Source organism: Nerophis ophidion, linkage group LG02 (assembly GCF_033978795.1).
Source record: "Nerophis ophidion isolate RoL-2023_Sa linkage group LG02, RoL_Noph_v1.0, whole genome shotgun sequence".
Lineage (NCBI taxonomy): Eukaryota > Metazoa > Chordata > Actinopteri > Syngnathiformes > Syngnathidae > Nerophis > Nerophis ophidion.
Genome location: NC_084612.1, coordinates 13,327,239 through 13,344,970, shown reverse-complemented (window position 1 = coordinate 13,344,970; position 17,732 = coordinate 13,327,239). Strand labels below are relative to the sequence as shown.

Genomic DNA, 17,732 nt, shown 5'->3' with positions numbered 1-17,732 from the left:
TGATGTAACAGAGTGGTGAACATGCTCTTTCCCAACTACTTTGCAAAAAAAAAAAAAATATGGGTTGAAAAGGATTTGCAAATCACTGTATTCCGTTTATATTTACATCTGACACAATTTCCCAACTCATGTGGAAACGGGGTTGGTCATTTTAAATTTATTGGGATTTCAGTTTCATGTTGAGATCAAGAGTGTATGGAGTGTTTTAGGTGCATTGGAGTGTTGAAATGGCAGAGAAAGCCGTGCAGAAGGTTTATAAGGACTATAACATCCCTTTTTAAAACACTCCTAATTTTAAATCAATGTCTCCCAATGAAATGTGATTAGTACTCGCCCTCACAAAAACAGCACAATTTCAACATGTAAAATGCATTTTAAAACAGACAAACTTTAAAAAAATAGATTGTACTATTAACAACTACATTAGTTTTGTCAAGTCATAATAATAGACCGCATTTACTTTGGAGAGTGGACCTATGTGGTATCTCCTCACAGCTGCTCTGCCATCAAACACACCATAGGCCGCTTTTCTATATTTTCATGGATAAATGTCTGCTGTTTAAATATTATTGTGATAGAGTAGGTTACTCTGGATGCCGAATGCTGGTCAGATATCTTCTTAGGACAAGGACTCCGGTCAGAGAGTAGGGCACAGAGAGGCTTTCAGGCACTCTTTAATGGTGAAGTTGGACAAAGTGAAGTGTGAAGGTGAAGTGTGGTGTAGGTGTGTGTGGGTGGCATTTTAGTCAGGAATACACAAAATGCTATTTACACAATCACCCAAAAGCCCATATTATGCAGAACAGCTACAAACAGGAAATGACGTCTCTGACTGGATCGCCGAATTAAGAGTACTGGAAACCTAACATCTCAAAACTGTGTCAGAATAAGATAAGACTAAAACCATTTTTGACAATTATTCTAACATTTTTGGCTAGCGTTTTCTTTATTTTCATGACTATTTACATTGTAGATCGTCACTAAAGGCATCACAACTATGAATGAACACATTTGGTGTGATTTACTTAACAAAAAAAGGTGAAATAACTGAAAACATGTTTTGTATTGTAGTTTCTTCAAAATAGCCACCCTTTACTCTGATTACTGTTTTGCACGCTCTTGGCATTCTCTCAATGAGCTTCAAGCACACATGGGAAGTAAAGATCATTTCAGTTGACTACTCTCTTGAAGCTCATCAAGAGAATGCCAAGAGTGTGCAAAAAAAAAGTAATAAGCGCAAAGGGTGGCTATTTTGAAGAAACTAGAATATAAAACATTTTTTCAGTTATTTCACCCTTTTTTGTTAAGTACATACAGTGGGGCAAAAAAGTATTTAGTCAGCCACTGATTGTGCAAGTTCTCCCACTTGTAATTTTCATCAAGGGTACACTACAACTGTGAGAGACAGAATGTGAAAAAAAAATCCAGGAATTTACATTGTTGGAATTTTAAAGAGTTTATTTGTAAATTATGGAGGAATATAAGTATTTGGTCAACCATTCAAAGCTCTCACAGATGGAAGGAGGTTTTGGCTCAAAATCTCACGATACATGGCCCCATTCATTCTTACCTTAACACGGCTCAATCGTCCTGTCCCCTTAGCAGAAAAACAGCCCCAAAGCATGATGTTTCTACACCCATGCTTCACAGTAGATATGGTGTTCTTGGGATGCAACTCAGTATTCTTCTTCCTCCAAACACGACGAGTTGAGTTTATACCAAAATGGATACATGGATGATACAGCAGAGGATTGGGAGAATGTCATGTGTATGGTGTTGCATCCCAAGAACACCATACCTACTGTGAAGCATGGGGGTGGAAACATCAAGCTTTTGGGCTGTTTTTCTGCTAAGGGGACAGGACAATTGATCCGTGTTAAGGAAAGAATGAATGGGGCCATGTATCGTGAGATTTTGAGCCAAAACCTCCTTCCATCAGTGAGAGCTTTGAAATATTGACCAAATATTTATTTTCCACCATAATTTACAAATCAATTATTTAAAATTCCTACAATGTGAATTCCTGGATTTGTTTTTTCACATTCTGTCTCTCACAGTTGAAGTGTACCTATAATGAAAATTACAGACCTCTGTCATCATTTGAAGTGGGAGAACTTGCAAAATCGGTGGCTGACTAAATACCTTTTTGCCCCACTGTAACTCCAGGTATTTATTCATAGTTTTGATGCCTTCAGTGACAAAAGGTGCTTACAAAATTTTTGGCCTGTACTGTAAGTACCGCAGCTTAAGAGTGTTTTGAGGTAAGAGCTGTCCATCAACTAAGTGTTGTCGTTTGAGTTGCTAACAACATTTTTGATTACAAGTTAAAGATTAGCACCACTTGTTTTTTCTCGCCATCAAAAGGTACATTGTTCTCATCATATGTTCTGAATTTTTTTATAGTACATAAATCCGCATGTGCTCATTCATAGTTTTGATGCCTTCAGTGACAATCTATAATGTAAATAGTCATGAAAATAAAGAAAACACATAGAATAAGGTGTGTCTAAACTCTTGGCCTGTACTGTATGTATTGCCAAAATCCATCCATTCATCCGATTGATACCGCTTGTCCTTATAAAGTCCCGATTTGAGAGAAAATGGTATTATCACAAAAAAAAAATACACATATGTCATAATTTTGTGTATTTTTTTATTATTTCTATTTACAGCTAAGATGTTATTTCACTTGTTCTTTTAATTTGTCATGGCTTTTTTCAGTCCTTTTTACCCTGATTGACAACTTTTTAAAAAACTCTTTAGGAATCACAATCAGACATACTTTATCAATCCCCAAGGGGAAATTAAAATTTTCCAGCACAATCCCATTCAAGATCAGAGAAACATTACAGGGAGACAGAAAAGGATTGCTGACGGGTCTGCCAACTTCTGGCGCCCCTTACAAAAAAGGTGAGATACAGGTAAACAAGTGGGCGGAATGGGAGAAAAAAATTTAAATAAAATAAAATAATATAAAAAAATATTGGCCCTGCAGCAGTAGTTTACTGTAGATCCATGTGACGTCTACCCCAACACAACAAGAATCAACTATAGAATCGATAAACATCAGTAGAAAATGGAAAAAGTTGTAATTAATTGCTGTAGTCTTGCTATCTTGCAGAAAAATGAAGTACCTCGTATTCGTGTTTGAGCCCACAGCATATGTACGTAAGGTCCCCGCCTCGGGATTGCTTTTGCGCAGCCACAGACCCTTTTATGGCCCAGTTAAAGGTGGGTAAATCATCTGATGTCTTTGGTCGGGTGAACAATGCAGAACCGCAGTCCTCCCCCTACATAGTGCATTCTATGAAGAATCCAGGATATATCACCCTTAACACAAAAGAGCCAATCTAGATTCAATTACTGAGCTGGCGGTAGAGTGCAATTCATATCCAAACTCATGCTCGCAAGATGGACGAGTTCACGGTGTGCCTTTATAATTAGCAGTTAACCCCTGCTGACCTTCAAGTCCAGATTTAGTGTACCAACAGCAAATAGCTTTCATGTTGAGCTGCTGTCAAAGCAAGGCAAAGCATGTGTTGAATATGCACTTATGTTCGCTTGCGAACAATGAGGTAAAATTAATCCACATTTATCCACCGCTGGATTAAACGCGGTGTAGAGCGGTTAATATAAGCAACAATTGGGATGTAAATAGTCTTTCCAACTCATTTAATCCGTGCTGGGTGTCAAGGGAGCATTTTAGACTGTTGCCATGCATTTTGGGCGTAATATGAAGGAAAAATCAGGCTATTTCTTTTTATAAAACTGTGATTTTGGGTGGGGGGGTTATATTTTAATAGGCTTTGCTAATTTAGCATGCTGAATATCATGAAAACAATAAACCCTTGGAATCCGAACATAATCCATTCACGGAGGTTGGTTGATTTGTCTTAAATTTGTTTTCAAAATAAATTGCCCCTTGAGAACTAGTCTTTCCAGGGATTCACTTTGGTAAACACAATCAACAGTCAAATATAATGTTAGTAGAAAAAAGTTGTTTCTGTTTTACATTTACCGCACTTCCTTCTGGTCTAGATCAGTGTTTTTCAACCTTTTTTGAGCCAGGGCACATTTTTTACGCTGAAAAAATACGGAAACACACCACCAGCAGAAACATTTAAAAAAATGAAACTGCACCAGGTTGTCTTTTTTTGTTTTAGTTCCTTGTTGTTTTCCTGTGTGTAGTGCTTTATTTCCTGTCTTGTACTGTTATTTTAGTGGCTCTTCCTGTTTTGTTGGTATTTACCTGTAGTAGCTTCATGCCTTCCTTTGAGTGCTATTGCCTGACCTGCTTTGTATTGGTAAACAAGACTATTTCAGTTGCGCGGACGCTATCCTTCTTTGTGGGGGCATTGTTGATCGTCATGTCATGTACGGACATACAATGTAAGTCTTTGCTGTCGTCCAGCATTTGTTTTTGTTTACTTTGTAGCCAGTTCATTTTACCTTGGTCTTGCATAGCCATCTCTATGCTTCAGTGCTTTTTCCTAGCGGGAATTGCCTTTTATTCATTTTTAGTTTAAGCGTAACATTACTTTTTACCTGCACACTGTCTCCCGCTGTGCTCTGCATATTGGGATCACCACAAACCATTCCGTTCCGACTTCTACAAGCGATAAACTTCCTGCTGCCAACTACTGATATGGAGTATTACATGGTTACCCTGCCGAGCTCTATACAGCATGGACACTAGACAACGGAACATTATTTGCAGATTATGATTATTGATTTGCAAATAATATTTTTTGGACCATTTAGGTGAAGTTGCATATTTTCCCACAGCACACCAGACAATATCTCATGGGACACTAGTGTGCCGTTGCACAGTGGTTGAAAAACTCTGGTCTAGATAATACATTTTGGTTATGCTGTGGTATAAAATTTGCGCCACACTCACGTTTACAGTATAACCTACTTTTGGAGTTTGTCTGCACACGATTCGTGCATAAAGGCTTTCACTTTAGATTGCAAATGGAACCTCTCCAAGCCTCACCCTCTTCAAAAGTATCATCATTTATCTTCTGAAAATGTAAATCATTAAATATATATCTTAAAGATGATTTTTTTTTAAGCTGCATTTATGAGCAGTCATTTTACTGCATGTGTGCATGCCACAATTATACGAAAATAATACAAATCATACCTTTTTAAAATAAAAAAAAATAAAAAAATCTTTCCTTAAAGTAGTAATGTCACAAGGGCACCCTCTTTATCGTTTGAATGTGCTATTCCAATTTTAAACTGTACTAAGTTGACAAAATAGCCTTTTTTAAAATGTGATCAAATTAACACCCAAGTATTTTGTTTTATAGACATCAGAGCAGGCGGGATGGCATTAGAGAAAAATGAATGACACAAGTACGTCCACCACACTGTGACGTCACAAATGGACCACTGTCAAAAAAATAAAAGCTTACAAAATGTCATTACATGCAGCATTCAAATGCATACACTTTATGATTATGAAAACAAAATGTGTAAGTCAGAAAAGAGAAAAATCATCAAATATAGTCTTTTAATAGTTAAACTTAGAAAAGAAAAAGTGTAACGAAACAAGTGTAGTGAACATTACTGGCAAGGACTTTGTTTTTCTTGAACAAATTCCTTTGTTGTGAGAGGGTGCAGAAACAAAAAAATGAAAGAAAAAAACCCACATAATTAACACCCTTAAAGCCCTTAATCACAAGTGTCTCAAAGGGCTGCCTTAGCCACAACGACAACCTCGGCTCAGATCCCACATTAGGGCAAGAAACAACTCAACCCAATGGGTTACAATGATAACCCCTCCCCCGCCCTCCAGGCAACCGTTGCAATGGATATCAAGTGGATCTAGTTGTAGCTCTTTGCAAGTATTTTGTTTTATAGACATCAGAGCAGGCGGGATGGCATTAGAGAAAAATGAATGACACAAGTACGTCCACCACACTGTGACGTCACAAATGGACCACTGTCAAAAAAATAAAAGCTTTTAAAATGCCATTAAATGCAGCATTCAAATGCATACACTTTATGATTATGAAAACATTTGTAAGTCAGAAAAGAGAAAAATCATCAAATATCCCCTTTTAATAGTTAAACTTATAAAAGAAAAAGTGTAACGAAACACGTGTAGTGAACATTACTGGCAAGGACTTTGTTTTTCCTGAACAAATTCCTTTGTTGTGAGAGGGTGCAGAAACAAAAAAATCAAAGAAAAAAAAAACACATAATTAACACCACTGTATGTAATACTCCAACATAAACACACATATACGTGGAACCTGATTGTCCAATATCTAGAAAAAATTAGATTTTCAAATTTGCATTATCATTCAAGAGTGATCTGATTGTATTTATTCTTTCTAATGTATCATCTTTCCCTGCTTACCTGTCTGTGTAGATTGCTGTGATGTAGGTGTTGCGTCATAAAGTACTACATCCAATCAATCAATCAAAGTTTATTTATAAACCCCTTAATCACAAGTGTCTCAAAGGGCTGCCTTAGCCACAACGACAACCTCGGCTCAGATCCCACATTAGGGCAAGAAACAACTCAACCCAATGGGATACAATGAGAACCCCTCCCCCCCTCCAGGCAACCGTTGCAATGGATGTCAAGTGGATCTAGTTGTAGCTGGGTGCAACCAAAAAGTTACGAAGCAAATTTGGAGCTGGCACCATTGTCACGTCTTGTTTGGTTTTCTTTGACTTTCTGGATTCTTGCAGACAATGTTGTATTTGAAATTTGAAGTTTAAACCTTAAGCCAGTTGCCCGCAGTCGGTTGAGATAGGCTCCAGCTTTACATTAAACTGGATTCTAGAAAAGATCAAGCCGTTGGTGGTACAGTTGTTCACGTAGCGGACTTTTTGTAATAGGTTTTGGCCTCTTAGTTTGGTTTAGTTTTTTTGTCTTTGAACTATGAGACTGTCTCAAGCTTACAATTATACAATTGTACATGTCTGAAAAGGATACATTTATTCCTGGCTTCAATATACATTACTCATATAAACCTAAAGCGCTCCCAGGTAAAAAAAAAAAAGGACAAAAGCCAAAGCACACCTACACCTCTGCATCAAACTCCCTAACTCCCAATGCCGCAGTAGCTCTTGCACAACCCTCTGTTCTCCAACAAGGAGTCAAAAAGTTGTGATCCTAAAACTCATTAGCAGCATCGAGAATGATTTAAATGTTTCTAACTGTTTTCGTTTCATTTCTCTCTCTGCCTGACCAGGTTTTACTGGGACTTGACCATGCTGCTGTTAATGGTGGGCAACCTCATCATTATCCCCGTAGGCATCACATTCTTCAAGGACGAGCACACGCCCCCCTGGATTGTCTTCAATGTGGTCTCCGACACCTTCTTTCTCATGGACCTGGTGCTCAACTTCAGAACGGGCATCGTCAAGGAGGACAACACGGAGATCATCCTAGACCCGCAGGAGATCAAGATCAAGTACTTGCGGAGCTGGTTCGTGGTGGACTTCATCTCCTCCATTCCAGTGGACTACATCTTCCTCATCGTGGAGACTCGCATCGACTCGGACTTCTACAAGACGGCGCGTGCCTTGCGGATCGTGCGCTTCACCAAGATTCTCAGTTTGCTGCGACTACTGCGTCTCTCGAGACTCATTCGGTATATTCATCAATGGGAAGAGGTAAGGAAATATCCTATGGCACTTTGTAAAGAATAACATACTATAGTCTCTTAAAGGGGAACATTATCACCAAACCTATGTAAGCGTCAATATATACCTTGATGTTGCAGAAAAAAGACCATGTATTTTTTTTAACCGATTTCCGAACTCTAAATAGGTGAATTTTGGCAAATTAAACGCCTTTCTGTTTATGGGTCTTTTAGCGATGACGTCAGAACGTGACGTCACCGAGGTAATACACCCGCCATTTTCATTTTCACATTACAAACACCGGGTCTCAGCTCTGTTATTTTCCGTTTTTTCAACTATTTTTTTGGAACCTTGGAGACATCATGCCTCGAACAGGGAGGGATTCAAGTTGCACCACTGGCAAGAAATCTGCCGCCACACCCCCATTGAATTTGCCAGAGTGTCTGCACATTTTACCGGCGATGCTAAAACACACATGGCACAGAGATGTATGGATAACCTGCAGATGCATTTGCAATGATTAAGTCAACGAAATCACAAAGGTGAGTTTTGTTGATGTTATTGACTTATGTACTAATCAGACATATTTGGTCACGGCATGACTGCCAGCTAATCGATGCTAACATGCTACTCTAATCGATGCTAACATGCTATTTACGCTAGCTGTATGTACATTTGAAACTAGAGACCCACATTTAATGCGAAACAAACACTTACCAATAAACGGATTTAAGTTTCTACAGTGTCACAAGATGCGAAAGTCCTGATCGTTTGGTCTGCACATTTTACCGGCGATGCTAATAAGGCAGCCATGCTATGGGCCACTTCATTAGGTACACCCATGCTATGGCCGAATAGCGCCAATAGCTATTCGCTCAATAGCTTCAATTTCTTCTTCAATTTCGTTTTCGCTATCTGCCTCCATACTCCGACCATCTGTTTTAATACATGCGTAATCTGTTGAATCGCTTAAACCGCTGAAATCCGAGTCTGAATCCGAGCTAATGCCGCTATATCTTGCTGTGGTAACCGCCATGTTGTTTGTATTGGCAGCCCTGTATGACGTCACAGTGAAATGGACGGTAGCGTCGCAAATAGCGAAAATCAAGAACTTTAAAGCTGTTTTTAGGGATATTCCGGGAGGTGTAAAATTTTGAAAAAAAACTTCGAAAAATTAAACAAGCCACTGGGAACTGATTTTTATTGGTTTTATCCCTTTTGAAATTGTGATAATGTTCCTCTTTAAGGAGTCCAGTAGCTTGTCACCGGGACGGTATTCCCCAAGGTACAATTTAGTAGCTATAACTGTACCTTTTTCGCCTCTAGAAAAGGTACAATGTATTACCTTGAAGTGCAAAAATTTTGGGTCATGGATTATTCTCTGAAGTAGTGTTCCTCCACAATAATTCAGCTCCAGTTGTTAATTTGGTTTTAACCTGTGACCCACATTAATGAACATGTATCATGTATTGCCATAACTATGACAAACAAAACACTACTACTACGAATAGGTATACTCCGGAACATTGATTCACATCCAAATCACAATTCTTATTTATCCCCATTCTTAATTGATTCATAACGTCCTCTCCAAGGTTCTCATAGTCATTGTCACCGACGTCCCACTGGGTGTGAGTTTTCCATGCCCTTATGTGGGCCTAACGAGGATGTCGTGGTGGTCTGTGTTGTGGTTTGTGCAGCCCTTTGAGACACTAGTGATTTAGGACTATATAAGTAAACATTGATTGATTGATTGATAACTTTAAAAAATAATTAAATGCTGGATTTTTTTTCAAGAATTTTAAAACATTTTTAGGCCAACTTCACGCTTACTTGCCACATCATTTGTCAACAGCCTAGAGCAGCTTTCGTGATCTCTAACCTGTTTTGAAAATGTATTATCGTTTCTATGCCAAATAACGTTTTGCGAGAATCTGTTTAAATCAAGGTACATCTTGAATTAATTTTAATTGAGTCATCCCGGGGAATCAGAATCAAATCGTGAGTTGTTGTAAGATTCCCATACCTAACTACTGCTACTTAAAGTCAAAATTCTGACATTATTAGTACTAGTGTTAGTGCTGGTGGACTACTATTTCAATTTTTTAAATTGTATTTATTACATTTGTAAATATTTTTAATCCATCCAACCACATTTGTACATTTTGTTTTTGTACTGTCCAGCCACTGTGGCAAATCATATTCTTGATGTGGATACCCATATCTTCTAAACAGATTTAATTTACTAAAGAGATGTGTTGGATACTTGTTTGGATTTGACCTTATTAAATTGATTTATTTAATGTGTGGTGCAGGATGGGAATAGAAAAAAGAATAAAAGGAAGACAACAGGGGGGATAAGACAGAGTTAAGTTGAGTTGAGTTTGAGTTTATTTCGAACATGCAAGCATACGACATGATACATCACAATTTCCAGTTTCTCTTTTCAACATGTTCGAAAAGGAGTAGGAAGAAGCAGAGCTTATTTAATCCTACCCCTTTTCTTTACATAACAGTTGCTAAAACATTTGTTCACTTCCTGTTCTCAATGTATTCACAATGTATACTCCATAAGTAATAAGTAATCACAATACAAATAAATAAATAAATAAATAATTGGTGAAGTAAGTTTTATTCCATACGATGAGATAAGTAAGATTATTTTGAGAATGAATGAGTGACAACAAAAAAAAATAACAGCCTCTAGAGCCGCGGGTTGGCGACCGCGCCCTAAGGAAACAGAAACAATCACACTGACACACAAGGTCACTACTAGACCAGCAGCTTGCCACCATGCAACACCGGAGAATACCATGCAAAGAACCGAGCTGCCAAAATAGATGCGTGGACTAGACCCAGTAGGTCTCAGCCAAGACGGGCATCCGGAAGGGCTGCCCAGACAGGCACCCACATTTGTAACTCTAAAAAACACAGAATTGATATACTGCGTAGATCAGGGGTCACCAACCTTTTTGAAACCAAGAGCTACTTCTTGGGTACTGATTAATGCGAAGGGCTACCAGTTAAATAAATTGCCAGAAATAGCCAATTTGCTCAATTTACCTTTAATAGATAAATCTATATATATATTTATAAAAAAAATGGGTATTTCTGTCTGTCATTCCGTCGTACATTTTTTTTTCCTTTTACGGAAGGTTTTTTGTAGAGAATAAATGATGAAAAAAAACACTTAATTGAATGGTTTCAAAGAGGAGAAAACACGAAAATAATGAAAATACAATTTTGAAGCATAGTTTATCTTCAAATTTGACTCTTTAAAATTCTAAATTCAACCCAAAAAAATGAATGGAAAAACTAGCTAATTCGAATCTTTTTGAAAACAATTCAAAAATAATTTATGGAACATCGTTTGTAATTTTTTCCTGATTAAGATTAATTTTAGAATTTTGATGACCTGTTTTAAATACGTTAAAATCCAATCTGCCCTTTGTTAGAATATATAAAAAATATGACCAAGCTATATTTCTAACAAAGACAAATCATTATTTCTTCTAGATTTTCCAGAATTTTTTTTTTAAAAGAAATTCAAAAGACTTTGAAATAAAATTCAAATTTGATTCTACAGATTTTCTAGATGTGCCAGAATATTTTTTTGAATTTTAATCATAAGTTTGAAGAAATATTTCACAAATATTCATCATCGAAAAAAAAAACAGAAGCTAAAATGAAACATTAAATTAAAATGTATATATTATTCTTTACAATAAAAAAAAAAATACTTGAACATTGATTTAAAATGTCAGGAAAGAAGAGGAAAGAATTTAAAAGGTAACAAGGTACATGTGTTTAAAAATCCTAAAATCATCTTTAAGGTTGTATTTTTTCTCTAAAATTGTCTTTCTGAAAGTTATAAGAAGCAAAATAAAAAAATAAATGACTTTATTTAAACATGTGAAGACCAAGTCTTTAAAATATTTTCTTGGATTTTTAAATTCTATTTCAGTTTTGTCTCTCTTCGAATTAAAAATGTCGAGCAAAGCGAGACCAACTTGCTAGTAAATAAATACAATTTTAAAAATAGAGGCAGCTCACTGGTAAGTGCTGCTATTTGAGCTATTTTTAGAACAGGCCAGCGGGCTACTCATCTGGTCCTTACAAGAGACCTGGTGCCCGCGGGCATCGCGTTGGTGACCCCTGGCGTATATCAACGGACCTCTGCAACCCAAATGTCAAAAGGAGCACGACAAGAAGTCCTTTTTGCCAAACGCTACACCAGACGTTATAATTCACATACAGTCCCCATGCAGTGACTTTCTTATATTGGATTTTAACTATTTTTAAAAAGCTGTCTATCCATCGTGAACCATCCGTCCATCCATTTTCTTCAGCTTGTCTGGTGTCAACCTGTGAAGGCAGCAGCCTAAACAGAGTAGCTCAGACGTCTCTCTCCCCAGTTTTTTTGTTCAGCTCTTCTCGGGGGATCCGAAGGCTTTCCCAGACTAACTGGGAGACATAGTCTCCCCAATGTGTCCTGGGTCTTGCCTGTAGCTTCCTACTGGTCGGTCATGATCTGAATACCTCCTTATCCTAACCAGATGCCGAGCCACCTCATCTGGCTCCTCTGGACGTGGGAGAGCAGCGACTTTACTCCGCATTCCTCTCAAATGACAAAGCTTATTACCCTATCTCTAGGTAAAGCCTATTTGGCCTGATTGTATCTGCAACCTTGTTCTTTGGGTCACTTCCCAAAGCTCATGAACATAGTTGAGGATAGAAACGCAGATCGACCGGTAAATTGAGAGCTTTGCCTTCCGGCTGAGCTCCTTCTGCACCACGGCAGAACGATGCAGAGTCCTCATCCATGCCGACGCAGCACCAATATGATCTCACGATCAACTCGTACTTTACTAGTGAACAAGACCCCACTACTTGAACTCTTTGACTTGAGCAAAGATCTTGTCAGCAATCTGGAGATGACACTTCACCCATTTCCGGGCGAGAACCATGGACTCCGATTTAGAGGTGCTGATTCTTATCCCGGGCTTCACGGTGGCAGAGGGGTTAGTGCGTCTGCCTCACAATACGAAGTTCCTGCAGTCCTGGGTTCAAATCCAGGCTCGGGATCTTTCTGTGTGGAGTTTGCATGTTCTCCCCGTGAATGCGTGGGTTCCCTCCGGGTACTCCGGCTTCCTCCCACTTCCAAAGACATGCACCTGGGGATAGGTTGATTGGCAACACTAAATTGGCCCTAGTGTGTGAATGTGAGTGTGAATGTTGTCTGTCTATCTGTGTTGGCCCTGCGATGAGGTGGCGACTTGTCCAGGGTGTACCCCGCCTTCCGCCCGATTGTAGCTGAGATAGGCGCCTGTGCCCCCCGCGACCCCAAAGGGAATAAGCGGTAGAAAATGGATGGATGGATGATTCTTATCCCAGTCGCTTCACACTAAGCTGCAAACCGACCCAATCCTTCTCTTTACCCAGTAGTCCAAGACATAGGACAGCAACCACGGCGTTACAACCCCGAAGTCAATCATCCAACTGCGGCCCAGGGTATTCTGGTGCACATATGGACACCCTAATGCCTGAACACAATGTGTGTAATAGACAATGATGAGCACAAACGTGTAGCAACATAACACCACTCAAGTTTAGATCTGGGTGGCCGTTTCTCCCAATCACGCCTCTACAGGTCTCACTGTCACTGCCAATGTGAGTCTTGAAGTCTCTTAGCAGGAGAACTGAATCTCTTGAGGGAGAATTCTCCAGTAATCCCTTAGGGGCATCCAAAAAGGGTGGGTATTCGCAACTACTGTTTGGCAAGAACATGAAAGCACAAACTGTCAGAACTCGTCCCCCTACCCAGAGGCTGCGATACACTGCCTTTTGTCTACTGGGTTAAACTAGGCTCTGAGCCGAGGCGCAACAAGTAATGCCGTCCCCACCCGTTGCCTCTTACTGATTGAAGAGAGTCCAGCCAAGATCTCTACCTTCGGCTGCTGCCTGACTCACATGGTCCGTCCAATTAGTGGTCAGCCCATTGGAGGGGTAGGGGGTCCCACATTGGCTCTTTGGGAAAAATGAAGACAGGCGAAGAGGTCACCAGACGTTTGCCATCGAACCCCACCGCCAGGCCAGGCTCCAAAGAGGCCCCCAGTGACCCGCGTAGGGGTGAGGGAAACTTGTACCCATGTTTTTGTAACTTCATAAGGGTCCTTTGAGCTGCTTTTTATCTGGGCCCTCACCTATGACCTGTTGCCTTGGGCAACTCTACCAGGGGGGCATAAAATCCCCCAACAACTTAGCTTCTACAATCATTGGGACACACAAACCCCCCTACCAGGATAAGGTGGCAGTTGATTTAACAATACCGTGTTGGTAATTTTTCTGTTTATTCATATACATTCTTATATAATCCTGTAAAAGCCACTAAACCCTTGCAACATTTTGCTCACCAAATGGTGCACTTTTAAAAATATTTACCTTCTGTAGATACTTTATTTTTTAAATTTAAGATTCATGCATTATTCCTTGAGAAAATTGTGGAAAAGAGGGACAACTCTATTTGTATCTGCCTGTCTGACTTCTGTTGTCACCAGAAACAACCGACATGTGCCGAGTTATTTCCATATATGGAAATCAGAATATTTTCAGAAAGTTAAAAAGGCAATTCCAACATGTTTGTATTCCAAACTATAACAATGCAGCACATACAACTATTCAAATTGCATCCTTGTTCTTTAAGCTGCAAACTGCAGGTTTGCTTGCAGAGCATCGTATACCTCTCATTTCCCCCAGCGAGGGAAGTGTGGATAGATGTTGCCTTTGATTAAGCTCAGAGTGAAGTGGCTCCTTTTTTTTAGCACCCCAGTCACCAATGAGTTGATGAAACCGGAGCGTTGATTGGCATTTCTCTCTTGGCGTGCCCATCCAGATAGCGGTGGGACCACAGAGCCTGGAGAGGCTTTTCCGCAAAATAAGCGTGATTGTAATTGCAGCATTAATTAGAAAAGTTCCCGTTGCTTTCCCAACCGGCTGGATCTCGTTTAGTCTCTGAAGTAAAAGGTGCAAAGTAAAGAGCCAGTATGGAGAAACAATAAAATGTTGAATAATGGGCATTGTACTGGTTTGTTATTTAAGACTGAACAATAATCGCTTAGGCAAAGCAAGGCCAGTTTATTTATAAAGTAAGCAATTCAAAGTCCATCCATCCATCCATTTTCTACCGCTTATTCCCTTTCGGGGTCGCGGGGGGCGCTGGCGCCTATCTCAGCTACAATCGGGCGGAAGGCAGGGTACACCATGGACAAGTCGCCACCTCATCACAGGGCCAACACAGATAGACAGACAACATTCACACTCACATTCACACACTAGGGCCAATTTAGTGTTGCCAATCAACCTATCCCCAGGTGCATGTCTTTGGAAGTGGGAGGAAGCCGGAGTACCCGGAGGGAACCCACGCATTCACGGGGAGAACATGCAAACTCCACACAGAAAGATCCCGAGCCTGGATTTGAACCCAGGACTGCAGGAACTTCGTATTCAAAGTGTTTTACAAAAATTTAAAAGACTTAACATTTAATTTACCATCTTCATGTCTTATACTCAATGGTTAACTGGACATCTTTATGTGCTCGACGCCTCAATCATTGGTATGTTTTCATCTACAAAACCATTCTTTGTATCACTCCATCTTATCTATCTTGTCTTTTAACAAAAAAACAAGGAAGTCACAATCTGCGTTCAATGAATGTTCTTCAATTTGTCGTCCCCAAAGTAAGAACTCAACTGGGCAAGAAAGTATTTTGGTTTTCAGCACCAAAGACTTGGAATAACCTACAATCGAATATTCAACTTCAAACCCTTGTTACATTGAATGAGTTTAAAGCTTCTGTGAAAGGATTGCTTTCTACCTTCTCAGTATGCACATGTGTGATGTGAGCAAGTTTTAATGTTGTAAATGTGATGTTTAATATGTTATTTACTGTTTTTATTGTAACCTTGCTGCTGTCCTTTTGGCCTGGTCTCCCTTGGAAAAGAGATCTTTGATCTCAATGGGATTATTACCTGGTTAAATAAAGGCAAAATAAATAAAAATGAATTAATAAGAAATATCATAATTTAAATTAAAATCATAAAATAACATCATCCAAAAAACAATCATAATTCAAATTTAAATCAAAGACGTGTGGATATAATACGTTCAGTTGTCATATGCACAATTAAAAGTGTTTTCGGCCTGGATTTGAACATTTACAACATTGAGGCCTGTCTCACATTTCCTAGGAGGACTAACCCGGATTTTAGGAGCATGAAACCAAAATGCAGTCTCATCATATTCCGTCCTTACTCTGGACACCAGCAGGGGACCACTCGCTGGGGTTCTCAGAGCTCGAGATGGTTCATAGTGTACTTTGGCACAATACCATGAAAATATTTAAATACAAGGAGAGCAATTTTTAAGTCAGTTCTCTGAGCAACGGGAAGCCAGCGTATTGACTAATTTAGCCATATTCCCTGGTTGTAGTCAGGACTCGAGCAGCAGCATAGGGCTGACCAGTTCATTTAAAGAGCCCGGTGAGAAGGCCATAGCAGTAGTCTAACCCACCAAAGACAAAGGCATTGATTAGTTTCTCTAATCAATCGGAATGAGAATCAGCACCTCCAAGTCCGAGTCCATGGTTCTCGCCCGGAAAAGGGTGGAATGCCGTCTCTGGGTTGGGGAGGAGACCCTGCCCCAAGTGGAGGAGTTCAAGTACCTAGGAGTCTTGTTCACGAGTGAGGGAAGAGTGGATCGTGAGATCGACAGACGGATCGGTGCGGCGTCTTCAGTAATGCGGACGTTGTACCGATCCGTTGTGGTGAAGAAGGAGCTGAGCCGGAAGGCAAAGCTCTCAATTTACCGGTCGATCTACGTTCCCATCGTCACCTATGGTCATGAGCTTCGGGTCATGACCGAAAGGATAAGATCACGGTTACAAGCGGCCGAAATGAGTTTCCTCCGCCGGGTGGCGGGGCTCTCCCTTAGAGATAGGGTGAGAAGCTCTGCCATCCGGGAGGAACTCAAAGTAAAGCCGCTGCTCCTTCACATCGAGAGGAGACAGATGAGGTTGTTCGGGCATCTGGTCAGGATGCCACCCGAACGCCTCCCTAGGGAGGTGTTTAGGGCACGTCCAACCGGTAGGAGGCCACGGGGAAGACCCAGGACACGTTGGGAAGACTATGTCTCCCGGCTGGCCTGGGAACGCCTCGGGATCCCCCGGGAAGAGCTAGACGAAGTGGCTGGGGAGAGGGAAGTCTGGGTTTCCCTGCTTAGGCTGTTGCCCCCGCGACCCGACCTCGGATAAGCGGAAGATGATAAATGGATGGATGGATAGTTTCTCTAAGTCCGATTTCGACATTATTATCTGATTTTGGTGATGTGTTTATGTGGCAAAAAGCTGCTGATGTTATTGACTTAATGTGGCTGTTTAAGTTCAAGTCTAAGTAGATTTGTAACCTGATTGTTATGCTTCAGGGAGATCTCAAGTTGACTAAACATAGTTTTTATTTGCTTCTGTGGACCAAAGACAATGATTTCAGTTTTGTCTGGGTTTATTTTATTGCATCCACACATCGACCTGTTCAATGCAGTGATAAAGTAGTAGTAAAATTGGTCCTAATGTCATAATTGGTTGAAATGTGGAAAGATACCCTTTCCTATAAACGGCAGTGACACAGAATAGAGGTGGCAATATTGTGTCCCTGGACACACGAGGACTTTGACAACGACCAATGTATGATCCTGTAATGACATGGTATTAGATTGATACCCAAATTAGTGGTATCATCCATAACCAATGTAATGCATCCAAACAACTGAAGAATAAGTGATTATTACATTTGAACAAAAGTGTAGATACAACAGGTTAAAAGAGAAAGTAAGCAGATATTAACAGTCAATGAGCAAGTAGAATATTCTTTTGATTTATACTACTTGTCCTTCATAATTTTGACAAAATAATAGAATGGAAAATGACACAATGTGTTACTGCATATGTCAGCAGACTAATTTGGAGTCTTTAATGGTTTACTTGCTAATAAAATACACGTTGTCTAGTATGTTCACTATTTTATTTAAGGACAAACTTGCAAAAAGAAACACATGTTTGAAGTACTGTAAA

The 17,732-nt window shown here is 39.8% G+C and overlaps 1 protein-coding gene across 3 annotated transcripts in view; it reads left to right on the top strand.

Annotated features, from left to right (window-relative positions):
- LOC133536914 (potassium/sodium hyperpolarization-activated cyclic nucleotide-gated channel 4-like) overlaps window positions 1–17,732 on the top strand; it is a 308,924-nt gene that overhangs the window by 82,081 nt on the left and 209,111 nt on the right. For all 3 annotated transcript variants that reach the window (XM_061877619.1, XM_061877628.1, XM_061877638.1), the window contains exon 2: window positions 7,215–7,638. In XM_061877619.1, the coding sequence (XP_061733603.1) occupies window positions 7,215–7,638 (424 nt within the window). The remainder of the gene's footprint in view (window positions 1–7,214; window positions 7,639–17,732) is intronic.